Raw genomic sequence first — 27,593 nt, forward strand, 5'->3', positions numbered from 1 at the left:
TTTTAAACATTTAAAATATCCCTTTAACTAGATCAACCAAAAAGATTAGTCTAAAAATTATTTTTTGCTTCTTCTTTCACAATCATGCCAAAGACAGGGTGAATGTCAAGTTTTTCCAGGTAACACCAACTTAAAAGCTATCCAACCTATTAAATGATAACATAGTTTTCATTTGTGGGTGAACTAACTGGGTAATCAAACAGTTTTGGTCTGATCATTGACATCAATTGTATGGAATAAAAGCAGTTCGACATCTCTCAAAATATCTTCTATTCTTCCAAGATAGTGTGCAAAATACAAACATTTTAAAAACAAACAAATAAAAACTCTATTTTAAAGGAGCATTGTAGTCTTATCCCCATTCTAGAGGAGAAGTTCAAGAAATTTGAGAGTAGAGAAACATATAAAGGTTTTAGTGTTCATTGATATAATTCTGTTCTGGCTATGTAACACGAAGAACAACATTCAAAACAAAGTGCATTTATGTCATATGTGATGCATAATTCAAAGTTGTACATTTCAAACCTTAAGCATATATTTGAGCATGGAAGAATCTCCAACTCATGCCACTAAGAGCTGCAAGAAATTTGCCAGACAGGTGATAAGCTTGAATCTATTCTGAGCGCCAGCACATACCATCACTCCGTCACAGTGATGCTGTTCATAACACAGTATTTTAAGCACACTAAAGATACAACTTTAAGTCTAGTTTAAAGCGTACTCAAAGCAAACTTTTTTCCAAACAATTTTTTAAAGAAACATTTTTTTCTTTATTAATCAATTTTACAAAACTTAAAAATTCATAATATTAATTTGTGAAAATGGAATAAGAAAGTATTTTTGTAAATGGCTATGACATAACTTTCCAACCAGTGAGGATAAATGAACAAATGATTTTTAAAGAATAAAAGTCTGCCATCTAGTGGCTTAAATGTTGTTTCATTTTTTTAGCCAGAAATGTCCATCTACATAGCAAAGTGAGTGTAGAGATTGTATCGCTATTAAATGATACTTAACTTTACCACATGTTAGTCTACTATGAATCATCTTTCAATAAGCATGTTTCTATTCTCCTCTGTATTTAAAGTGACAGCGTTTTGACACTTGGTCAAGGTCTGCCAACAAGGGCAGAATGTCTATATTCACAGAGGTCCCACTGTGAGAATGTGGCACAGCTGGATTGAACATCTATTAATGAGAACACAGCCTGAGGACATGTTTGTTGCATCTCTATTATTTTTTTTATCCAGTGCGTTCATAATGTGGTGTAAGATGAAACCATGTTCTCAGAACAGCAGAAACACTGTATTAATCAGTTGTAATTTAATCAATTTTAATGCTTGTTGTAGTAATAGGTGAGGTAATTTGTTTGAAAACAGTTGATGTTGTTGCATTTGACATTGATATTGAATTTTACTTTGGTGCATTTTTTTTATCAACTCTTTATTTCTGGCTTGACCTCTAAATATACATTAATAAAATCAGGTCAAAACAACAAAGGTCTCTGCTTTAAAGGCATTACTGCAAAAGATGTACAGAGAAAATTCACAGTGAAGTACAAATAGAGGCAACAAAATAAGTGTAAGTGTCCCTTTTCACTGATCCTGACCCTCGAGATAATTGATGAAATATAGTGGAAAATGTTTAAATTACATTTAGGATTAATAGGAGCAACTGTGGGTTTGGATGTGTAGACGTCCCTCTAAAGATCCTCAGTACTGCTCTGCAGGAAGAAAATAACTTTTATGAAGCAAAAGCAAAAATTTTAAAACACAAATTGTAGAATATGTGTAACTTTCATTCAAAACCTACTGTATTCGTGTCACTAGGGAACAATCTTTCCTCTACAATGGCACAAATATCTGTGAAAATATCGTCTTCTTCTCGATCCGCATCGACCTGACCAAGCAGAGTGAGACAGAATTGTGTTTCACAGCCTTACACTGGAGATTATTATTATCATTAAATAAGCACTTGTAATCAGAACAATTTGTGCTTTCAAAACCAGCTGAATTCAACAGTTAAAGGATTAGTTCACTTTTGAAAAAACTTTTGCTGATAATTTACTCACCCCCATGTCATCCAAGATGTCCATGTCTTTCTTTCCTCAGTCGAAAAGAAATTAAGGTTTTTGATGACAACATTCCAGGATTTTTCTCCATATAATGGACTTCATTATGCAGCTTCAAATGTCTTTAAACGACACCAGACGAAGAATAAGGGCCTTATCATGCGAAACAATCCGTTATTTCAAAACTTAATCCAAAAATGTAACTTTTCTAAGGACAAATGCTAGCCTTGCTCTATTCTGTGAGGCGCGTTTGCAACGTCACGTAATACGTAATTACGTTCAAAAGGTCACGGGCGACGTAGCCGGAAGTACAGAATCAAAATCGTCCGACATCGTTGTTTTACCTTTTAATTCCTTTTTTTGTAAACGGCGTTGAGTTAGTTTGCACGTTCAACCTATGCGTTCAACTTGTAAACACTCTGACTCTGTACTTCTGGCTACGTCGCCCGTGACCTTTTGAACGTAATTACCTATTACGTGACGTTACAAACGCGCCTCACAGAATAGAGCAAGGCTAGAATTTGTCCTTAGAAAAGTTACATTTTTGGAATAAGTTTTGAAATAACCGATCGTTTCGCATGATAAGACCCTTATTCATCGTCTGGTGTCGTTTAAATACATTTGAAGCTGCATCTGAAACTGTTATTAACTGTTGTTTGGACCTCGGACCATCTGGTTCCCATGTAAGTCCATTATATGGAGAAAAATCCTGGAATGTTTTTATCAAAAATCTTAATTTCTTTTCGACTGAGGAAAGAAAGACATGGACATCTTGGATGACATGGGGGTGAGTAAATTATCAGCAAAAGTTTTTTCAAAAGTGAACATAAAAAAGGAAAAGAACAGCATCTTACCCTTACAATAAGTCCTCTCTCCTGGTAGTACTTGGCTATGAGTGTGATATTGTGTTTGAAGGTATCTAGTCTCTTCTCAATTGCACGAGTATTGTCATCGGGGCGGCCCTGCTGGGATGCTCTTTTCTCTAAACGCTGCCGGAGTTGCTGATTAGAGCAGGCAAGCAAGATCACCAAGTCTGGAGAGCCAATCTGAGGAACCATGAGTGTCATTTACTGTACATCAGACATTGCCATAACATACTAAGACATGTATTACACAGGTTATATACTGTATAGATCCTGTAGGCCACTGTCCTGCAGAGTTTAGCTCCAACCCCATTTATACACACCTGAACTAGCAAATTAAGGTCTTATTTGGCATACTAGAAACTTCTAGGCAGGTGTATTGAGGCAACCATGAGAAAACTCTGCAGGACAGTGTACCTCCAAGAGCAGGTTTGTACTCCCTTGGTATAGACCATCTGAAGGAATATCTGACCTGCTCCTCAAAGGTGAACGTCTGTGAGATCTCTCTGGGGAATCCATCCACAATGAATCCTTTAGCATCCTGTTTCTTGATAAACTGTTGTTTTAGCTCTTCAATAGTCGTCTCCTAAAGGATATAATGTCAGAACAAGACTAGCATGAGATGACATTCCATGATCAGTGATAATTACAATTTAAAATAACTGTTTTTTATTTCAATATATTTTATAATGTAATTTATTCCTGTGATGGCAAAGCGTCTCGGTTACGGAGACGTTCCATCAGATGATGACAAATGGGGTTTCGCTTAGAAAGCCTATCGACTTTGACTATTACAAAATGAGCCAATGGCAAAGAAATGCCATGGGTCTGCGGAATTACAATGCAAGGCAAACCGATCTATCTGTGCGCCCCCAAACTGGTCCCAAACCCTTGAGCAACACCCGGAAGCGGTGCAGAGCAAGATGTACTGCCAGCAACCCAAGGCAATTGACATGCCATAGGCGGTGGGGTCCTGTCCAGCATGTCCATTGCACATGGCGCCCCAGCCCGGGGTGGAGGCATCTGTTGAGACAACAACATGCCGGGAAGCTCGTTACAGGGCCACTCCAGCCCGTAGAAAACTGAGGTTCGACCTCAGGGTGAAGGTCTGATGGCAGGTCGGAGTAACTGCTACTCGGGGCATGCCGTGTTGCCATGCCCATCTCAGGGTCAGACAAGTCTGGTAGCCACAGCCTGCTTCTGGGCAGCAGAGAACTGTTGGGCAGAGCCGAAGAGGCCAGCCTGGGATATGGGGGTGTGGAGGCAATGGGTTCACTCAGCCTTGCGCATATCAACCAGGTTACGCCAGAGATGTCTGACCATGCATGTGGACATCACCTGACTCAGGGAGCGTGCGGTCACCTTCGACGCTTGTAGAGCAAGGTTGGTGATGGCAGGCAGCTCTTGGATGAGCCCTGAATTAGCCCTACCCTCATCCATGTCATTGAGCTCCCAGAAGGATGGCAATAACATGCAGTGAGGCAGTAGCTTGCTTCGCAGCTTTATAGGTCCTTGTCACCAGAGTAGACAAAAAACCTACAGGGATTGGATGGGTGCTTAGGGTCGCCATGCCAGGTGGAGGCACTGTGGGGACACAGATGTGTTACCACAGAACACTCCACGGGGGAACCCCAGTGAACCCTTGGCCGCGGCCACTGCGAGGGAAGAGAAGAGAGAAGAGGCTGCTGAGCAGTCGCGAAATGTCAATGGAGACTCCCAAAACCTCAGGACCTCTTCATGCACGTCTGGGTAGAAAGGATTTGGGTTTGTCTTCCCCAAAAACCAATCGTCAGCCTTAAGTGCTTAGGACATGGCGGATGGTTCCACACAAGCCCGATACTCACGGCGGTCCAGGAAAGCATAGCTGTCAATTCTGGATCAGACTCATTATGCTAGCACATCCGAGGATGGCAGCACAGACGAGCCATCATCTCCAAAGGACTCTAGCTCACCTTGTGATGCGGCGATATACAGTACATGATTTAATCAGCCGGGGGACCAAATGAGACTGTGGGTGGGCCAGCGAACTCACTCGGGACACAGCGGGTTGCAATGTGAAAGACAGGGTGTGGACCGAGGATTTTGCGTTGGTTTAGTTCCAGACCTGCCGTCTTAGGTCACCCTGGCCACCAGCCAAAGAATTATCTCACGTGGAGAAAAATAGATCGGGGCGTGGATGAGGGGACTCTCACTCTATTGAGCTCATCGAGTCTCGACCGTTACATTGCGATGGTCACGTTCCCGCTAGGAGAACGTGACACATCAACAAGCGCTGTCTGAGCACAATCGAAGCCCAAACATATCAAACAGCACTCGCACCCATCAGCTGAATCTATCAAAATACCGCACTCAGTAATACAAGGATAGATCTTTAGAAAGACATGCCGCGCGCATGCTCTTTTTGAGAGAGAAAAGCTTGAAGTAGTGCTGAAAAAAAAAAAAAAAATCTGCATCTTGCCAGCATCCTCCTTTATACCCACGAGGTGGGGCGGAGTTGTGCCATACAATACAATGGGCTTTCTAAGTGAAACCACATTTGTCGGCATCTGATGAAACTCGGAGTGACAACGAAAGGAAACGAATCGGTTACCTAACGTAACCTCGGTTCTCTCTAGATGAGGGAACGAGTATTGCCTAAGCTAGCTTACGGTACGGGAAAGATTCATCTTTTCTGAGAAGTTGAAGCCAAAAATTTTTTCCATAATTTGTATCCATTATCAACTCAGTTCCTTTGCAGCAGACCATGAGCGGGCTAGCTGGCAGCTCATTGGTTCGCTCACAGAGAACTGCTTAAGCCTATGGGAGAGCAGGGCTGAGCCCGCGACCAATGAGAAGCAGGCACGCTCTCATTGCGTCAGAGCCCGCCAGAATGGGCGTGGCTATAGAGTATAAAATGAGCTCTCGTATGCTTATTAAGTTGATTTCTTCAGAGTGAAGCGAAAACGCTAGTAGCTCAAACACGGCCGGGAACGCAATACTCGTTCCCTCATCTAACCGAAATCAGGGCTCATTCCAGGAATCAGGGGGTTCATCCCGCAGCCACGCAAATGTCATGAATGGAAATTCTGCAGGACCATGCCCCCGAAGAGGCCATGACTCTAGTGGAATGAGCCCTGATGCCCAGAGGGCAAGGCATGTTTTTAGATGCGTAAGCAGAGGCAATAGCGTCCACTATCCACTGTTTTGAGGCGACCAGTCCCTTCGCTCACTATCGGATGTGGGCAGAGCCGATAGAGAAATGATCTGAGCCCTGAATGGGGTATCAATCGCTTTAGGGACATAGCCATGCCTAGGTTTGAGAATGACAACAGAGTCATTAGGTCCAAACTCAAGACACGCAGCGCTAGAAGAGAGCGCGTGAAGGTCCCCCACACGTTTTACTGAAGACAGTGCAATAAAAAAAACGTTTTGAGCGAGAGATATTTGAGGTCCACGGACTTGAGCTGTTCGAACGGGGGGCTTTCATAGCTTCGAGAACTGTAGAAAGATCCCAAATAGGAACCGAGGGGGGGCGCGGAGGGTTCATCCTTCTAGCTCCCCTGAGGAAGCGGATGATTAATTCATCTTTGCCCAGAGACTGAGCGCGTCGGGGTTCAGCGAACGCTGCGACAGCTGCAGCGTAAACCTTGAGGGTGGATGGAGACCTGCCCTTATCCAGCATCTCTTGTAGAAAGACGACCAAAGACGACACCTCACATGACCGTGGGTCCAGATTTTTGTCGGTGCACCATTTGGAGAACACAGACCATTTAGACAGAGATGGCTTCCTTTTAGAAGCCGCTCTGGCGTGCATGATCGTGTTTAAAACTACTTCTGGCAAATCAGCGAGTAGTCGTTGATCACCCATGCATGCATCTCCCAGCGCTGTGGGTGGGGATGCCAGATTGTGCCGTAAGCTTGAGAGAGGAGATCTGCTCTGACTGGAATGGGCCACGAGGCTGTCTGTGACAGCTGAGTGAGCTCCGGGAACCAAGTCTGACTCTCCCAACACGGGGCTATGAGGAGCACTGAGTGGTGTGTGTCCCTGATCTTCTGAATCACCTGTGGTAGCAGAGAGATCAGAGGGAATGCATAGAGTGGGCGGCGGGGCCAGTCCTGGGCTAGCGCGTCCTCTGGCTGGCCGTTCAGCTGGCCCGGCACGTGCGTTCAGCTGGCCCGGCACGTGCGTCGCTCTGAGCAAAAGCAGGCAGCTCTGGGACCAAACTAGAATGTGGTGTGTCAGCAGGAAGAGATTCCTGGATCTAGAGCCGCGAGCATTTCCAGACAATTTATCGCACCACAACCCGTGTTGGATGCGTCTGTCGAAATCACTTTTCGGCGGGAGAAGGTCCCCATGGTGACGCCCCGCTGAAACCAATCTGCCACTGTCCATGGCTGTAATGCCGTGAGACATGTCTGCGTAATCTTGATCAGCTGGCGGCCTGTGATCCACGGTGAGACACGCAACTCTTGTTCCCAGCTGAAGCACAGCGGAGGCTGAGGCCATATAACCCAACATCTTCTGAAAAGATTTCTAGGAGTGCGGGTGCCCATCCGAAATGAAGCGGCTAGTCGCTGAACACTGCACGTGCTGTGTGGATAAGCGAGCCGTCATAGTGACCGAGTTCAAATCTATCCCCAGGAAGGAAATAGTCTGACTGGGTTGAAGGGAGCTCTTTGTCTAGTTGAAAGAAAGACCTAACGTTTTCAGATGGTCTAGGAGAAATGCGCGATGCGACAGAAGCTCTGTCTGAGATTGTGCCAAATCAGCCAGTCATCCAGATAGTTAATTTACGCAGCCCCTGACAGCGCAGGGGGGCGAGCACTGTATTCATGCACTTCGTGAAGTTACGGTGCGCTAGAGATAGGCTGAACAGGAGAACAGCGTATTGATAAACTTGACCCTCGAAGGCAAAACGTAAGAACGGGGATTTATCTGGATCTGAAAATAGGCGTATTTCAGGTCTAAATAGGCGTCTTTCAGGTCTAGAGAGATGAACCAGTCCCCCTGGCGCATGTGCGCGAGGAGTTTCTTGACTGTAAGCATTTTGGACGGTCTCCTCATGAGCGCTTTGTTCAAAAACCTGAGATCTAAGATCGGCCTGAGGCCGCTGTCTTTCTTGGGAACAAGAAAATAACGGGCGTAAAACCCCGACTCGGTCATAGATGGCGGAACTCTCTCTATGGCGCCTTTTTGCAACAGCTTCGCTATCTCTGAGCAGAGCGTGTTGATAGCCACTGGGCTGGCAGTGGTCTCGAGCCGAGCGCGGAAGCACGGGACATGTGGTGTTTGTCTGTATGAGTGAACACATGCTTGTGGGCACATTTTTTACACAAGAGAAATTTTTGCTCTTTTTGAGATTTCTCTCTGTAGCCGTGAGAACGGCTTTTTGACGTTTGCAAGCGGGCAGGGACACCAGCTTGTTTGTGGTGGTGAACACTTCTGTAGTCTGCGGAAGAACAGGGACTAGCAGAGGGCGAAGTTTTGACAGCGGTCCGGCCGCGGCGAGAGCCGTCTTATTCTCAGCTGTGCTGGGCAGACTTCGGTTGATCAGGCTTCAGCGTGATCTTGGGTCGAGGCCCTCAGGGAGGCGGCTGTCTGCTGCGGCTGTCAGAGTGAGAACGAGGGCGGCCGCACTGTCAGTGCAGGGAGGATTAAGCCTACTGAGAAGGGCGCTGGGGTGAGGCTCTAGCAGGGGGCTGGTCACGAGAGCAGTCTGCAGAAGAGCTAGCGCAGCGGGGCAGAAACAGTTCCATGGCCTGGGTGGCTTTTTGAACTTCGGAGAAACGTCGGAGCGGTTTCTGGCCGAGAGCGGGGCAATCCAGGACTTCGTAAGCTCAGCATGAAGTTCAGGCAGGAATGGGGCGGCCCTGTTACAGGGAGTTCAGGCAGGAATGGGGCGGCCCTGTTACAGGAGCAGAGCGCCGATGAAAATAGCTGTCGTCCATCCGGTTCGGGGCTTGCTCGGGTGGCGGCGGCCACTCGAGACCGAGGCATTGGACGGCTTGAGAGAGGAGGCGCATGAGTTCTTCCTCGATTCCGGCACGGGTCCCTGCAGACTCTCTCACAGAAGAACCGAGAGAGGACCATTCTTCACTGTCAGAAGCGAGCAGTGAACAGGAATCCTTCTCCTCCGCGGCGTCGTCGGAGGCGACAGAGCGGCCACTCTGCGGCAACTGCATGTCCGGCTGGGGCGGGGAGGGAGAGCGGGAGGCGGTGGCGTCCCGCTTGGATCCGCAGGGGCTCCGGCGGCCTCTGGGAGCGGAGTTTCTTTTTCCAGCGGCGGGGAAGCGGTTTTGACGGCCTGAAGTCGTGCCCGCAGGGAAGACAACAGCACGTCCTTGCAGTGGTCGCATCCTCCATCAGCGAGGGCGAGCTCTGCGTGCTCCAGTCCGAGGCAGAGGGCGCAGATGACATGGCGATCTCTGTCCTTGAGAGGAGCGCTGCATGAACCGCAGAAATTACAAGGCATCTTTAAAAAGACGCTCGTGCTCTTTTAGTGGTAGAGTGAAAAGGATACACGTCGTCGGATGACGCTAGCTCGCAGGGCGGCTGAAGGTGGCAGACGGCCGGCTTCTTCAGTCTCCGGTAGCTCGCTAGAAGGTGTCTTCTCACAGCGGAAGCGTATAGCTTGCTGAAGGATGAAATAATCAACTTGATAAGCCTACGAGAGCTCCTTTTATACTCTCTAGCCACGCCCATTCTGGCGGGCTCTGACGCAATGAGAGCGTGCCTGCTTCTCATTGGTCGCGGGCTCATCCCTGCTCTCCCATAGGCTTAAGCGGTTCTCTGTGAGCGAACCAATGAGCTTCTAGCTAACCCCCTCATGGTCTGCTGCAAAGAAACTGCGTTGACACTGGATACAAATTATGGAATCATTTTTTTGGCTTCAACTTCTCAGAAAAGATTAATCTTTCCCATAGCGTAAGCTTGGGAAATCTTTCCCATAGCGTATAGCTTATGCAATACGAGAGAACCTCTCGCAAGAGAACTATTTTTTTTAGCACCAATCATTCCAGTCTTAAGTGTCACATGATCCTTCAGTAATCATTCTAATATGCTGATTTGGTGCTGAAGAAACATGCATTACTAATATTAATGTTGAAAACAGGTGTGCTGCTGCATACATATTTATTTGAAATATAAAACTTTTGTAACATTATAAATGCCTTTACTTTTATTTTTATTATTTTTACACATTATTTTTTAAATCTTACTCATCCAAATTTTTGGAATGGTAGTTTATGTGAAAATTAACATTGATGATCAAAGCAGTTTTGAATACACCATAGCTGCAAATATTCACATTGTTTGGTGGTCACATTTCCAAACCTGAGGTGCCAGTTCTCCATTTGCAATGATCTGAGCAATCAGCTCCCATTTCCTGTCACTGGGGGCATGATGCAGTAACTGGTTCCTTAAAATTTCCCCTACAGACACATGCTCGAAATCATAGCGATGTGCAATTTTAGTTGTCTGAGTGCCCTTGCCACTGCCGGGTCCACCTGGAAAATATTAGAGCAAATCCCACTTTACATCACAGAAACACAATGTTAATTTCAAATTAATTAATGTCAAGGTCTAGTGAATTTTATTTAATCCAGCTCATAGAGTTGAAATTTAGAATGAGATGAATTCAGAAAAAGATTACTGAAACAGACCGAAAATGAGAAATGACCAGCTGGCAGTGATGATCACCCACCTATGATGAATATTATGTGCGGTCGTGGTTTAGATGGGTCAAAGACATCATACTCTTGTATGAGCCCTGAGGACTCAGTCATATCTGAGTCACTTTCTATGGAGAACTGGGCTTGGATTGGTGGCAGCCTGTCATATCGACGGTAAGGCCCGGGACCAGGACCAGGACCACTGTCTGTGGAGTGAAACAGACTACATTCATCAGTTCTATATGACCTCAGATTCATTCTTAAGGCCAATAAACACCGCACCAACAAATGCAGACAGACAGCAGCACACACTTTGTCAGGTTTTGTCAGATCAGTATGTTACCTCTGTCGTAGTCTGTCGCCGATTCAAACACTGCGTTTTTTGGGTCTTGCAATGTCGGAGAAATTACTTACTGCACAGATTTTCATGATTGATAGGTGTCTGTTGTAACTTGGTACAGTGTGAATTGGCCTTTAATTCACTCATTTGATAAGAATCCACACATACTGTATTTTTAGACGTTAATTATCGAGATATTTGGGTAATTTTAACACTTGACCATCTTTAACCTTCCTAAATGTCTGTGCAATATTTTCATTTTCTATCCTTCAGATTTAAATCCCTGAATAATGGTTACTTACCTGCTGGCTTTTTATCTAGATAATGTGGATATTTTTGTGATTTAAAGAGAAAGGTAAAAAACAAACAAGTAATGCATTAATAAACAAAACAATGTAACAAAAAAAAAAAGTTCAATGAATAATTCAGTAAAATGAAAGAACTGCTAAAAAAAGTCAATAAAACTAAAATGCGAGAGTCATTTTAAAGTATATCCATCATGTGTATCCATCATGTACACAACTAAATGTTTTATTTCAAGCTAAGATTAGATTTTCTAGCTGAAATACCGAGTTTGCAGGGGGCTTTCTTCCCCTGTGCTGGGGTAATTGGTGGTAGAGGTTTTCGATCAGGTGTAATGAAAGTGTCCCAGACCACACATTCAGGACCGCCGAGGTCACGCGTTTTCTGCAGGCAACTCTCCAAGAATGCCAAAGGGTCCTCAGGCCTGTGGTACATCAGCCCTGTTAACATGCTCTGTGAGATAGAGTTCACACATAGAGTTCATACACATAGAGTTCATATCATTTTGTTATATGAAATGCTTAATTCATACGAGTGGTTCACAAATATGAATCTGTATTTCTTGTAAAGTGTACAATTCAAATCTATTTGTGTAAATGACTTTCATTTGGCCTTTGAGATATCAATCAGAGTCTTTCCTTGAGTCTTTCTTTCTCACCTAAAATAAGAAGAAGAATATGAGCACATTTTTAATTTATTTGCCAAATTCAGCTAAACGATTTCTGGATGGAAAGACAGAGGGAAACAATGAATAACAATCTCGGTGGGAGAAAATAATAATTGCAAATTGTTGTTCTATTCATCCCAAACGTGTTAGCAGTCCGTAAACCGGACCATTCAGAGGGACAGGAAATGGAAAATCGGAGCTCTAAATAATCAGCTGTTTGCTTCTTTTGATGCAAATAAAACTACTTGTAAATTTACATCTCAATCCTCATGGGTATCAAACGGCTAAAGACACATTCAACTGCTGAATAAAGGAGCAGTGTCTAAGCAGAAACGAAACAAAAGGCTGAATTTGCAAAAGGTATCCGTTTAATAATAGACCGCAGCATTTTTAAGGACTAATGCAGTATCCATATGGATAATAAGCATTACAAACAAACTAAGCTTCACTGCAAAAAGTAGCAACCTGCAATTGTCACCTTAATGTATAAACTTTTAGTTAAAAAAAAAAAAAAAAAAAAAAAAAAAGCAGGGTTAAAATTAATTAATTTATTTTAGGTAAAATACATCATACTATTGAGGAATGTTATTTGTAACTTTAGTTACATAATTGAAATATCAGCCAACTTATTATTGGGAGATATTGTCACGGAATCGTCAGCACCAGACCTCCACACCTCGCCCACTCGTTCCGCATCCCTTGAATATTGCTCACCTGCACTGTCTTTATCACCTGCTTGCAATCTGGACTCTCTTCACTCACACATTAAAGGGTTAGTTCACCCCCAAATGAAAATTCTGTCAGTAATTACTCAATCTCAAGTTATTCCAACCCCATAAGACTTTTGTTCATCTTCGGAACACATATTGAGATATTTTTGATTAAATCTGAGAGCTGGATCACTCATCCATAGGCTTCTTTAACGGATCGAAATTGGCTGGCCCATAAAAGTTAAAGACATTGTTAAAATAGTCCAAATGACAACAGTGGCTCAATCTTAAGTTTATCAAGCGACGAGAATACTTTTTGTGTCACACTCATCACACACATGATCAGCGTCGACCAATAGTGAGCCTACGTGTGACGTGCAACATAGAAGCTTTGCGCAGTTTCATTACGTGAAATCTTAAGGGCATGTGAATGGTATTTGTCACTCAATCCCTCGTTAACTTCATTTCCGTGAAGTGTTTTCACAAGCCTCAAACTCTCTTTCTGTTCATGATCAATTATTTTGTTTATACCAAGGACAAACAACTGTCAACATATGCATCGCAGTTTCACACTGAATTGGCACTTATTACCGCTTTTCGCCAAGGTTTAAACCATGAGATTTGTTTACAGCTCGCCAATTACAATGATGTCATTGGTCTAGAAAACCTCATACAACGTTCCATTCGAGTAGACCAACATTACACCGCCTGCCAGCTTGATAGCAGATTTCTATAGAGCCTTCCAGGCGAAAACCTGGCTAAAACATGTAAACATGCCTTATGTAGTAAAAAAAACATCCAATCTGGCAACACCAGCCACCAGTGTCGCTCCGCGGCCATTTACAAAAATCGATTTTTTTCAAAAAATCGGAATTGAGCATTAAGCCCTGCAGTGTGAACGTAGCCATATAGCCATGACCACAGGACTGCTGGAGCCGCTACCTACCCTGGGCCGAGTATGCACAGAACTCTCTCCAGCAATCCACCACGGGCCTCACGCCCTTTCAGGGCATACTCGGCTTCCAGACGCCCTTGTTTCACTGGTCAGGAGAGCCATCCGAAGTTCCAGCAGTTCATCATTGGATCCAGGAGAGCGAGGGGGTCTGGGACTCAGCACACATTTATCTGCAGAGGACTGTTCGTAGACACAAGAGCCAGGCCGACACAAGAAGATCTGCGACCCCTTTATACCAACCTGCGCAAATGGTCTATCTACCAGTGAAATCCGTCTCCGATAGCCCTGCCGCAAGCTGAGCCCCAGGTACATCGGCCCATTCGCTATACAGAGGCAGATCGACGAAGTCACCTCTGACTCCTTCCTCCACAGGGTCTGGTGCTGATTGGTGTCTGGTGGGTTGGGTACTGTCACAGACACACAATCATCAGCACCAGACCTCCACACTCCGCCCACTTGTTCTGAATCCCCCGAATAATGATGAACACCTGCACCTGTCTTCATCACCTGCTTGCAATCTGCACTCACTTCACCTTAACCTTAAATACACCACCAGTTCCCTCAGTTCAACGTCTGGTCTCATCGATATGCCATTGACTTCCTGACTCTCTGCATTAAAGTCGATCCCCAAGTCTTGAATCCACTTTACTTAGAAGTAGCCTTTCTTTAATGAGCGGATTCCAGACGCTTCAAACAAAACAAAGCACATGAGTTCAGGAGGGAGGTGGAGCAGAGGCGGACCTGGGGGCGGGATGGAGGGCCAGGCCCATGGAGTGGAAGAGGACCTGGAGACTGCGGTGGAGCAGGCTGTGGAAGCGACCAGGGTGGAGCAGGCTGTGCAGGCAGCCAGGGAGGAGCAGGCTGTGCAGGCGGCCAGGGCGAAGCAGGCTGTGCAGGCGGCCAGGGCGGAGCAGGCTGTGCAGGCGGCCAGGGCGGAGCTGGCTGTGCAGGCGGCCAGGGTGGAGCAGGCTGTGCAGATGGCCAGGGCGGAGCAGGCTGTGCAGATGGCCAGGGCGGAGTGGAGCACTCGGGCGGCCTGGGCGGTGATGCCCTCTCAGGACCAGACATCAGCTCAGGAACCGACACTAGAACAGAAATGGTCACAAACACAGAGACAAACACAGGCTCGGGAGCAGACACTGGATCGGCCATCTTGTCCGGAGACATTGGGTCGGCCATCTTGTCCGGAGACACTGGGTCGGCCATCTTGTCCGGAGACACTGGCTTGGAGGCGGCCATCTTGTCCTTAGACACTGGCTCGGAGGCAGTGACGTGAACAGTCTCTGGATTGGCAGAAGCAACGTGAGAAGTAACGTGAACAGTCTCTGAATCAGCCATCTTGTCCGTAGACACTGGCTCGGAGGTGGTGACGTGAACCATCTCTGGATTGGCAGAAGGAACGTGAACAGTCTCTGAAACGCCCATCTTGTCCATAGACACTGGCTCGGCAGAAGTGAGGCGCGTGAAGCGTCTCTGGCTCAGCAGAAGTGACGTGAAGCGTCTCTGGCTCGGCAGAAGTGACGTGAACAGGCTCAGACTCGGCAGGGCTGACATGGAACTCAGGCTCAGCAGTCTCAGCGGGACGAGACTCTGGCTGGGCTGTCTCTGGCTGTGCGGTCTCTGGCTGTACGGTCTCTGGCTGTACGTGACGAGGCCCTGGAAGCTCTGCTGAGACGTGACGAGGCTCTGGAAGCTCTGGCTGGGCGTGGTGAGGCTCTGGAAGTTGGAACCCTGGAATGACGGTCTTCTTGGCACTCCGAACTGACATCAGCGGCGGCTGTGTCACGGTGGACATCAGTCCTGGACACCCATAAACGGATGCCATGGCTGGCTTGACGGCTGAAGTGACGAGAAGATTCTCAGATGACTATAAAAAGAAACTCCTCCACATACTCCTCAATGATGCGATTGAACTGATAAATACTACACAATTCTCTCAGCGGGTCCTGAATGGTACCTGTTAAACTCATGTTGGTCAATGGTGCTGCTGGATCTCAGTGCGGCGAAGTCTTCTGTTATGAACTGCTACGAGACGTAGAGATGAAGATCCAAATGCAGCTTTAATTTAAGAATAGTCGTACAGGCAGGGTCGAGAATCAGCATACAGGACAATGGAGAATACACGGTGGGAATCCAAGAAACAGGCAGAGGTCAGGGAGGCAGCAATAATCAGAATCCAAAAACAATCCAAAGTCAAAAACCAGCAAACAAACACGGAAACCGCTCAGAAATGCAGACACACAGTACAACAAGACTTCGCAGGGATTGAACAAATGAACCAGGTGTAATTGTCGCAACATTATAATAATGTACACTTTGTTTTCAACCAATGTTATAATTTAGAATTATAAATTGCATTTAGTATCATTTAGTGATTTTATTTGCTAAGAGTAAAGTGCCTTTATTTTGAAGTCTCCGCGCTGTTTTGCAAGTGCTTTTATTTTGAAGTCTCCGCGCTGTTTCGCAAGGCCTTTTGGGACACTCGTGAGTGAGAGTTGCAAGCTAACAGCAAGTGAAGCACGGACAATTTAATGCTCTGATAAAAGTGTTAAGGTTGTTATAAGTGGATGTCAGCTATCTAAGAAAACTCTTTATTCCCTTGTGTACGGCATGCAGCCAACGAGCAGTGTTGGGAGTAACGCGTTACAAAAGTAATACATTACAGTAACATATTACTTTTTGCTGTAACGCAGTAGTGTAAGGCATTACTAATCAATTTTCAGTAATATTTTACTTGTTACATGTTCAGTGAGGCTTGTATTACAGTTGTATTACAGTTTATTGTCTGCTTTTACTTCTAAAAGGCAACAGACTATGTGAAAGTTTTAAAGCAGTCTTTTAGTGCCAGTTCAGAGCGGTCGCGTCTGTAACATTGTTTTTTCCTCATAAATGCGAAGACGAAAACTATAATAAAATGAATATTTTAAGTTCTATGGAGACTGGAGAGCCAACCCTTCCTCATCCGATTTGTGCAGTGTAATTAATAGAATTACAAAAAATATATTTTGCCTCCTATTTTTTTGTCACGCATGAATGTGTGTCTTTTCCCTAATATTAAAAATAAAACATATACTGATATTTGTCTAATGTCTGGAGTCCTTTATACGTTTCAATACATGTATTTTCTGAGAATTTTTATTTCAAGTTTTGACTGCAAATGTCATCATGTCCATAATGCTGGAGTTCCCCAGTTTTAAATAATTTATCCTCAACTAGTTTTGTGGTGTAGGTCTACGTATTTTATAATGTTAACTTCAAATAATACTAATAGCCTAATTTAAAAATAAGGTAGCATTGGATCTGGACGGTAAGGAGAATAACGCTGGGAGTTGGTAAAGGTGTGTCGCGATTCTGTAGGTTCGTGGATCTGAGTCGTGTGGCAAATCGCGATTTCGGTTTCATATTACATATCGTTACAGACCCAAAGTTAAGTTCTACTTAGTTATTTTGGTGAAAGTAACTCAAAAGTAATACATGAATAATGTAACGCATTACAATTCTGAGACAGTAATATTGTAAGGTAATGAATTACTTTCAAATAACAGTAATAAGTAATACCTAATGTATTACAGTTTGGAAGTAACTTGCACAACACTGCCAACGAGGTATGTTTTGTGTCTGTATATTACTTTGGTGAACGTTATTTTACGTGCTACGCATGTCATTGCATGTTCATTCCAAGCTAATGTGTTTTTTAATTTTTTCGTTACACTGTGTTTAGTTTTCACGGTGAACTTGGAGAATAAGCTTCAAATAAACCTGTAGCAAGAAAACCACTTGTGTCTGCCAGTGCTTCGAGGGAATTACAGTGAAAACTCGGACTGTTCATCAACGCGAGTGGACATAAATCGACGGCGCGCGCAAGTTCAAAGGAAAAGCAACGGTAGCGCGCTGAGCTGTCGTCAAAGGACTGAATCCGAAAACATGCACGCACGCAGACAGAAGTAAGAGGACGCATAGATCTTAATGAACAACGTTTTCAAGACAAAGCCATAAAGAACTTGGACACTATAAGTCAAGAGTGATCTAAGAAGAAGGCTACTATTAAGGTTTGCCAAAAGGATTTTTGCGTAGATATAACATCTGTAGCGTGTGTTGTGAATGTTTTGACTCATGTGACCATGTAATATACATTGAAGCTTGCCATTTGAGTTAAAAGGAAATTATATTCAAGTTTTAAATAGTGTTTGGAAATAAGTGAAGGTATTATTGGCCATTTAATATTTAAGTGTCTAAGCTTATAAACTCTGCAGAGTTCATGCATAATGAGCACATTCTGAAAAGTAATTTCCAAAGTTGAGTTTAGCCCTTTTTGCTCATTTTCAATTTTCTAATCACATTTTAAACCTCATTGAAAACCTTTAAGTCATATAAGCTTACAAGTAACAACATGTAAGTGACATTTACATTGCAGTAAGTGTTAAAGGCAAACCTAACAGTTTAATTACACCCTTTATTTAGAGGATTAATTTAAAGGATTAGACAATGTCAGAGTCAAGTGAGCCTACAACCCAGGTTAGGGAAAGCATAAAAGAAGATCAAGTTGGTGTTGCTGGAGTCCAGCAAGAGGAAGTGCAGCAGCCAAGACGAAGTCAAAGAGTCAGAACTCTAACCGAGAAAGGTAGAGAATTGCAAGATGAAAAAATTAAAGCGCTTCAACAAAGGTTCAACTACATTTATGAAAAATGGAGAACCCAAGTTAAATCTTCAAAGAAGCCTTTATCACAGTCAAAAGAGCCCTTACCTGATGATCTGCTTAATGACATTATCGATTGCGTCACAGGTCTTTCTACAGACGTTCAGCGTGTTTATGATGAACTACGTGACATCTCAACTCCAGAGCAAGACACACGTCGAAAAGTGGATTTGTGTGTGGAGATTTCCAAGTTCATTGTATCCAGAGCCTTAAGTAGACTGGATGGAAAGATTCCAGAAGGAGAAAAGCAAGATTGGCCTGAAGCAGGCTCTCTTTTCGAAGTACATACAAATCGGGTACTGTCACTTCTCTCTTGAAAAGCAATTCGGTGCATTCAAGTAGGTCTTCTGTTAAACGACAAGAAGCTGCCGCTGAAGCTGCTGCGAGCCAAGTTATTCTGAAAGTGTTACAAGAACAAGAGAGAGAACAATTGGAAATACAGCGCCTAGAAGCAGAAGCTAAAAGGAAGATAGCTGATCAAGAGGCGGCAGCAGTAAGGCGTCGTTTAGAACAAGAAGCAGAGGAAGTGAATTCGAAGACTACAGAGAGAGGAAGACGAATCCAAAATTAAAGCTCAACTGGAAGAAGAGTTTGGAGTTCTACAGAAGACTCTAGAAGAAAAACGTAGGAGGATACAGCATTTGGAGGCAGTAAAAGGTCTTAAAGCAGCACGAGCAAGAATGCAGGTATATGATCAAGTGAAAGTCATAGAAGAAGAATGGAAAGACATACCAGAGTATGAGATTGAAGCAGATAACAAAGTGTCGGCTCCTTCAAGTCCTCAGTCTCTACATATGACCTCCATCCCACAAGCTATGACCACCTCAAATGAAAGTACATCAGAGCTCATTAAGGTGCTTGCAGGCGCTTTAAGTGCCAACAGAATTCCAGTTCCTGAACCTTCAGTTTTCAGTGGAGATCCATTGCAATACAACGATTGGAAACTCTCCTTTGAAACATTGATCGACCAGAAGAACCTTCAAGACAAAGAAAAGATATACTACCTTCGAAGATATGTGAGTGGACAAGCTAAGAAAGCCCTCGATGGTTATTTTCTTCTCGGAACTGAGTCTGCCTATGTTGCTGCATGGGAGATTTTGGAAGAGAGATATGGAAACCCATTCACAATTGCTAAAGCATACAGAGACAAGCTCCAGGTGTGGCCCAAGATGGGATCTAAGGACAGCCTTGAGCTCAGAGAGTTCAGCGATTTTCTACGTAGTTGTGAGGCTGCCATGGTTCATATCAAGGCATTGGAAATCTTGAATGACTGCAATGAAAACAGGAAAATTCTCTCCAAGTTACCTGATTGGCTAACGGCAAGATGGAACCGGAAGGTTATCGAAGTAGAAGAAGAGAGAAACCAATTTCCCTCCTTTAGCGAATTTGTCAAGTTTCTGGCAAGGGAGGCCAAAATTGCCTGCAATTCTGTCACATCATTGCAATCCCTAAAACAAGATGAAGCTGAAAAACCAAAAGTCCAAAAACACCAAAGCTTCAGAGCAAAGACACTTACCACAAGTTCCAGCGAACAGACTTTAACTACATGCACTTTCTGTAAGAAAACTGGGCATACTTTGCACAAATGCAGGAAGTTCATGGAGAAAGCAGTTTCAGAGAGAATCAGATTCATTCAAGTTGAAAGGCTATGCTTTGGGTGTCTAAGGTCTGGTCACCAGTCAAAGAGCTGCAACAGTAGGAATGTCTGCGACATTTGCAACAAGCGGCATCCTACCTGTCTGCATGAGGAGCGAGACAAAAAGGAACAAAGACTGTCACAAGCCAAGCAAGATCCACAAGCCAATCAAAATCCAAGTAAAGAAAGATACAGAGAAATACCTCAACCATCCCAACATGAAGAAACCACAGCCGCTACTTCCAATAGAGTAATACTTGGTGAAGCTAATGCACAAACAGCTGCAGTAATTCCTGTCTGGCTTTCATCCTTAACTCAACCAGAACAAGAAGTCCTTGTATATGCTCTTTTGGATTCTCAAAGCGACACAACCTTCATTCTAAGTAGCTGAAGCCCTGGAAGCAAACAAAGAACAAGTCAAGCTCAAGCTCTCTACTATGACCTCAAAAACCACAGTAGTAAGCTCTCAAAGAGTAAATAACCTACAAGTCAGAGGCTTTTACTCCGGTAAGAACATCTCCTTGCCACCAGTCTATACGCGTGAGTTTATTCCAGCCAACAGATCGCACATACCTACAAACGAAACTGCGAAAGCATGGTCCCATCTAGAGCACCTCCAAGAAGAGATCGCACCTCTGCAGGACTGTGAAGTAGGTCTGCTTATTGGGTATAACTGCTCACAAGCTCTACTTCCAAAGGAAGTTGTGTTTGGCGAAGATCATCAACCTTATGCACAGCGTACGGACCTTGGATGGAGCATTGTTGGCCACGGGAATCCTACTGTAGACTACGGTGATGCCATCGGAATCAGTCATCGCATAGTAGTGAGACAAGTGACACCAGGGATGGAGCCTTCTCTCAATCTCAAAACTGAAGTACACTATGTGAGCCGAAGCAAAGTAAAAGAGATCACGCCTTCAGACATCTTAAAGGTCCTTGAGTCAGACTTCTCTGAAAGAGCTGGAGAACATGATCCGGTGTCTCAAGAAGATCTCAAGTTCCTGGCAAAGTTAAGAGGAAACATTACACAGAAACACAATGGTCACTACGAAATGCCATTACCGTTCAAAGTGGAAAGACCCAAATTACCCAACAACAAGACATGCGCAACACATCGACTGCACTGTCTTGAAAGGAGACTAAAGAAAGATCAACAGTATTACAAAGACTACGTAAACTTCATGAACGATATCATTTCACGTGGTGAAGCGGAAAAGGTTCCAGAGGAAGAAATCGACAACAGTCCGGCCTGGTACATTCCACATCATGGAGTTTATCATCCACGAAAACCAGGAAAAATACGCATAGTATTTGACTGTTCTGCCAAGTTTAAAGAAACATCTCTCAACGACTACCTGCTTACCGGTCCTGATTTGACAAATACATTGGTGGGTGTTCTATGTCGCTTCAGAAAAGGTTCCATTGCAGTCATGTGTGACATTGAAAGGATGTTCCACCAGTTTCATGTGAAAAGGGAAGATCAAGATTATTTAAGATTCCTTTGGTGGGAGAATGGCAACTTGGAAACCATACCATCAATTTACAGAATGAAGGTCCACTTGTTTGGAGCAGCCTCGTCTCCTGGCTGTGCCAACTTCAGCCTGAAACATCTGGCAGAACAAGGACAAGGTCAGTTCAGTGAAGACTCCATACGCTTCATTCAAAGAAATTTCTACGTTGATGATGGTCTTGCGAGCGTCCGAACTGAGAAGGAAGCCATTCAGCTCGTCAAAGAATCAAGAGAACTTTGCTCCACTGGCAAGCTCAGACTCCACAAGTTTGTTTCCAACAGTGAGAAAGTGATGGCAACCATCCCAGAAGAAGAACGTGCCACAATCAAAGATCTAGATATGGCCTTGAGTTCACCGCACATGGAGAGGGCTCTAGGAGTAGAGTGGTGCATCACATCAGACTCATTCAAATTCAGAGTTCAAGTAAAAGCTAATCCGCTAACAAGAAGAGGTGTGCTCTCTACTGTGGCCTCTGTGTATGATCCCCTGGGGTTCATGGCACCCTTTGTCCTTTTGGGGAAACAAATACTCCAGCAAATGTGCAGAGAGAAGATTGGCTGGGACGAGGAACTTCCGGAAAACCTAAGACCCAAGTGGGAGTCCTGGATCAGAGATCTGCCCAATCTGGCTGAAATGCAAATCAAAAGATGTTTCTTACCTTCCAATTTCGGCGAATGGAAAGGATATGAACTTCACCACTTTGCGGATGCAAGCGTCTCTGGCTACGGTGAATGTACATACCTGCGAGCCATTAACATGTCCGACGAAGTTCATTGCTGTCTGGTAATGGGCAAGTCAAGAGTGTCACCAACCAAGGTCACGACTATTCCGAGACTTGAGCTCTCTGCGGCAGTTGTTGCAGTTCGAACTAGTGACATGCTCCAAAGAGAATTAGAAATCCAAGATCTGCAAGAGTTCTTTTGGACAGATTCCACAGTTGTTCTTGGCTACATAAACAATGACGCCAGAAGATTTCAAGTTTTCGTAGCCAACCGCATACAGAGAATCAAGTCAAGTACAATGCCTGAGCAATGGGCTTATGTTGCCTCTGAGGATAATCCAGCAGATCATGCCTCTCGGGGTTTAACCGCAGAGCAACTTAAGACCTCAAACTGGTTCACAGGTCCAAAGTTTCTTTGGTGTAAAGAGCTACCTAAAAGAGAACCCAAGGTGGGAGATATCAGACAGGATGATCCAGAGCTTCGCAAGGTGCTTGTGTGTAATACTAAAGCCAAGGAAGACAGATCTTTTTTGGATCACCTACAGAAATTCTCTGATTGGTCAAGAGCAGTAAAAGCAGTTGCCAGGTTGAAACGAAAAGTCAAAGAATACAAGGGTGTGAAGCAAAGAACCAACAAAACTACAAGCCTAGAAGAAAGGAAAGAAGCAGAACTCGCTATCATAAAGCTAGTTCAAGAAGAAGCATTCTCAGATGAGATAAAGAGCTTGAAAGCAAAACGGGTAGTTACCAAGACCAAAGACAGTAAGCTGAATAAGTTGAGTCCTTTCTTGGACGAACAGGGTATTCTAAGAGTGGGAGGACGCCTAAGTCAAGCCACGCTACACTCACATGTGAAGCATCCGGCAATACTCCCAAAGAACTCCCACATATCAGTCTTACTCATTAAGCACTTTCACGAAAGAGTACAACATCAAGGACGTGGAATGACAATAAACGAATTGCGAGCTAATGGATGGTGGATTCTGGGATGCAGCAGTGCTGTCTCATCACACATCTCCAAATGTGTCAAGTGCAGAAAGTACAGAAGAGGTACTGAAGAGCAAAGGATGGGTGACTTACCACAAGACAGAACGGAGATGAGTCCACCCTTCACTTACGCAGGCATAGACTGCTTTGGTCCAATCTATGTAAAAGAAGGAAGAAAAGATCTAAAAAAATATGGTCTCTTACTTACCTGTCTATGTTCAAGGGCCATACACATAGAGATGATTGATGACATGACAACTGACGCATTTATTAATGCTTTAAGGGCATTCATTGCCATAAGGGGAAATGTGCGTCAACTAAGATGTGACCAAGGAACTAACTTTGTTGGTGCAAGGAGAGAGTTTGCAGAACTCATGAAAGAAATGGATTAAGAAAGAGTAAAAGCTCTTGGATGTGAATTTATGATGAACCCTCCTGCGGCAAGTCACATGGGTGGTGTCTGGGAGAGACAAATAAGAACAGTAAGGAGTGTTCTAACTGCTATACTCGACCAGTCATCGCGAAGGCTTGATAGCACCTCACTAAGGACATTTCTGTACGAGGTTATGGCTATTGTTAACAGCAGACCACTCACAGCTGAACATTTGAATGATCCATGTGGACCTGAACCTTTGACTCCGAACCACATCCTTACAATGAAGTCAACAATCATTCTGCCTCCACCTGGAAAATTTGTTGGAGAAGATCTCTATCTTCAAAAGAGGTGGCGTCGAGTGCAGTATTTGGCTAATGAGTTTTGGACCCGATGGAGGAAAGAATATCTATTAAACTTACAACCGAGACAAAAGTGGCACATGGAAAAAAGAAACTTGAAGGTCAATGACATCGTCCTTCTACAAGATGATCTGGTACCACGCAATGAATGGAAGCTGGCAAAGGTCACAGAAGTCTATCCAGGGTCAGATAGTAGGGTGAGAAAGCTAAGGTTGCTAGTTAGTAACACTATATTTGACAAAAAGGGGAAATCCACAACTAAAACAGTGTTTCTTGAAAGACCCATACATAAAGTTGTTACTCTGCTTGAGGCAGATTAAGGTGTTTAATGTTTTTACAGAAATTCCATGCTATATGGTTAAATACCAAAAATTCAGAAGTTGTATTAAGTTGACTTGCAACTACCATTATGTGTAGAGAAATCCACATTAAGGTTTGTGTGATTTGGTGGGAGTGTAATTGTCGCAACATTATAATAATATACACTTTGTTTTCAACCAATGTTATAATTTAGAATTATAAATTGCATTTAGTATCATTTAGTGATTTTATTTGCTAAGAGTAAAGTGCCTTTATTTTGAAGTCTCCGCGCTGTTTTGCAAGTGCTTTTATTTTGAAGTCTCCGCGCTGTTTCGCAAGGCCTTTTGGGACACTCGTGAGTGAGAGTCGCAAGCTAACAGCAAGTGAAGCACGGACAATTTAATGCTCTGATAAAAGTGTTAAGGTTGTTATAAGTGGATGTCAGCTATCTAAGAAAACTCTTTATTCCCTTGTGTACGGCATGCAGCCAACGAGGTATGTTTTGTGTCTGTATATTACTTTGGTGAACGTTATTTTACGTGCTACGCATGTCATTGCATGTTCATTCCAAGCTAATGTGTTTTTTATTTTTTCGTTACACTGTGTTTAGTTTTCACGGTGAACTTGGAGAATAAGCTTCAAATAAACCTGTAGCAAGAAAACCACTTGTGTCTGCCAGTGCTTCGAGGGAATTACACCAGGTATATATAGACAGACAAACAGGATGATACACAGGTGAATGCTATCAGTGAATGAGGTACAGGTGAGTGTGATCAGTGAAGATGAGTCCGAGCAGTGAGTTATGGGAAATGTAGTCTGAGAGTGATACAAGACTAATCTGGAGTGCCCTCTGGTGGGTATCAAGGGCACTCCAGCTGGTGACCGTTACAGGGATTTAAAGCTGTTCCCTTTTACTGGTGATTAACTTTTTAATTTTTACTTCATATAACGTTATAGCCTTTTTTGTTGGACACATATTTTACCATTGCATGTGTTTTAACAGCTAGATCATGTTGCTATGGACGTAGTTCTGTTCACTCCGATAATATAATAGTTTTTGAATGAATAAACTCCTTTTTAAATCAATATTTTGTGTCAAATTATTGATTTATTTGGTAGGTAGCCATGTTAAGTGGGAAAAAGTATAGCGAGGCGGTTGTTACAGCGAATACAACCCTTTCAGGCTGATTCAATCAAGACCCCTCCGCTTTAGAGTTTGCGGGGTTGTATTCACTATAACAACTGCCTGGCTATACATTATCCCTTTTACTTTATTTATTTATTTCTATGAGGACTGATAAGACAAAATAAGGACTGTCAAGTGTGTTTAAACAGTGCAGTACACCAGCACTATGATTTTTGCAACGCCGAAGCGGACCTTTCACTGATGTAATGACGCAATGTCTGGCACTTGCTAGCCTGTTCCATTTACGTGTTCTCCGAATGCTAAAGAGGACCCTTGCCTAGCCTCTGAAGGAAATGACTTGGAAGGACCCGTCCTGCCAAGGAAGTATCCTTGACATTGATAAACATCTAGGAGGTGAGAAAAGCTTTATTTATACCGGCTTCCTCTTGAGTTGATTGGTTGATTACCTGAACATGCTCCTCCCGAACATTGTTTACATAAAACTTCATTTTGTACAGACTTTTTATTTTGTCTTCTAAAATAAAAGTGGCCATTTACCATCTTGAGCAACACTGTTGAAGGGAATTTTCAGTAAAGGTTTTACGAGAAAAAATCTGTAAAATACATTTAAAAAAATTCTATAAAAACTAATGATAATTTCTGTGAAATTATTGTTTTTGCATTTTATTTGGATTAAGATATTTTACTTTAATATTACAGTTTTTGTTTGGCAGCCACTGCTGTGAGTCATTTGACTTTTTTTGTGATTTTGTTTTTATAGAGTTTAAGCTCCATATGCTACTGTTATTCAGATGATATATCAGGCTCACATTTGTTTTATATTTTTTTATATTTAGTCTAATTCAGTATATTTCTTCTGGTTCATTTTTTTTATTTTTTTTAAATGTAGGTTTAATTTTTAAACGTTTTTTTTCTTTTTTTTTTCTTTAGTAAGTTTAATAGACTGACATACATAAAAACTATTACCATCAAGTTAAAATGCAATACAGGGAAACAATATATTTTAGTCATATTTTATTGGAAAATAATCTTTAAAAAAGAATAATGTCAGCAGAATTAATAAGTTTAAATACTAGTTACAATTAAATAATTACCAATTAACTATAATTAAATAATAATATTAAGTTAACTACTTTACTTCCACCTTTCTAAATCCTTGCACTATATCTTTATGCGCATTCAGTCACAGATGGAGGAGTTTCAGAGATGTATTTCTATAGGTATGCACATGAACTTAAACCTGCATGTTTGCAATTCCCCAGTGAGCTGCGTGTTCAGGCACATGCAAAAACAGGACTGTTTCAGTCCTTTGCTCTCCATTGCCCACATTTCCCAAGTCACAGGTAAATATAAAGTATAGCTTGTTGCCTTGGGGACAGCCAAAAGTGTTGATGTTGTGAAACTCGTGTGTTTACAACCTTTACTCTTTAGTTTCTGCCCTGCCTATATTGTGCTTCATTATAGTATAAATTTGGAGATGGAAAGCTTGTGTGCGCAATGATCCACCATGGACACAGTATTGTATGCAACTACATATCTCCCACACAAGCACTTGTTGATGCTGTCTGAGGAGAATCTTATTCTCTTTCTGACAAGCTTGAGACACTCTGCTTTTCCATTACAGCACCCTACTTCAGCATCACCATAGTGACACTTTCAAGTAGGCTATCTAATTTGCCATGTAATTGTGCATTCTAAATAGGCACAGAGTTTTTGATTAATGATGTTCATCTTTAGTGAGGCCAGTTTCCCAATAGATTCTTGATGGAAAGAGTGTTGGCAGTAGAAATATAGATAACGTTATAGGCTAAAGCCTATAGCTACTGGATAATAGCCTATATAATTTATCATATTCTCTGAAGAACTCTGAGAAAAACTGAGAGGCTACAGTCACCTTGAAAACACAGACATAATCAGATCTCAGACACGCACATGTTTCCAGATGTGTTATTGCTATATTCATTTTATTAATGCTATATTAATATAATACAATGCCTCTCTTCTGGGTGATCCTTACCTCAAAAAGGTGTGGAATCTGTCGTTTGGAGAGGTAATCCTTCGCGTCGTTTGTGTTCATTCTTTCCGGTTATCCAGAACAGCGTAAGTCAGAAGAGCAGCAGCTGTGTCTTGTCTATCGGCTCATCTGTTGCGTTTAACCCTCAGAGCAGCTGTACTGTGTTGCACCATCGCATCGGGCAGTTCTCCGCTGCTTTGACGCCGATGACCTCGGGCGATGTGTTTCTATTCAACATTAGTCATTCTCATGAATGCTGAGCTCAATGTGACACTTAGCAACGCTGC

The 27,593-nt window shown here is 43.2% G+C and overlaps 1 protein-coding gene across 1 annotated transcript; it reads right to left on the reverse strand.

Annotated features, from left to right (window-relative positions):
- On the reverse strand, nucleotides 1–27,593 carry ak5l (adenylate kinase 5, like). Its single transcript, XM_039672687.2, has 8 exons — nucleotides 27,310–27,593; nucleotides 11,494–11,680; nucleotides 10,617–10,790; nucleotides 10,247–10,419; nucleotides 3,407–3,520; nucleotides 2,926–3,117; nucleotides 1,813–1,899; nucleotides 1–1,723 (listed from the first exon to the last, which is right to left on the reverse strand). Exons 1-8 carry the CDS (start codon nucleotides 27,367–27,369, stop codon nucleotides 1,703–1,705), a joined length of 1,008 nt encoding a protein of 335 aa, XP_039528621.1. The 5' UTR covers nucleotides 27,370–27,593; the 3' UTR covers nucleotides 1–1,702.

This window comes from Pimephales promelas, chromosome 4 (assembly GCF_988280905.1).
Source record: "Pimephales promelas chromosome 4, fPimPro1.hap1.1, whole genome shotgun sequence".
NCBI classification, from domain to species: domain Eukaryota; kingdom Metazoa; phylum Chordata; class Actinopteri; order Cypriniformes; family Leuciscidae; genus Pimephales; species Pimephales promelas.

Bases quoted from the DNA above. Each gene is read 5' to 3' on its own strand.
- ak5l (XM_039672687.2), bottom strand. From the start codon at position 27,369: ATGAACACAAACGACGCGAAGGATTACCTCTCCAAACGACAGATTCCA. The intron at 3,521-10,246 runs GTTTGGAAATGT...TATATCCTTTAG, and splicing joins ATGGAGAACTGGCACCTCAG to GAGACGACTATTGAAGAGCT. The intron at 3,118-3,406 runs GTCAGATATTCC...ATGGTTCCTCAG, and splicing joins CGTTCACCTTTGAGGAGCAG to ATTGGCTCTCCAGACTTGGT.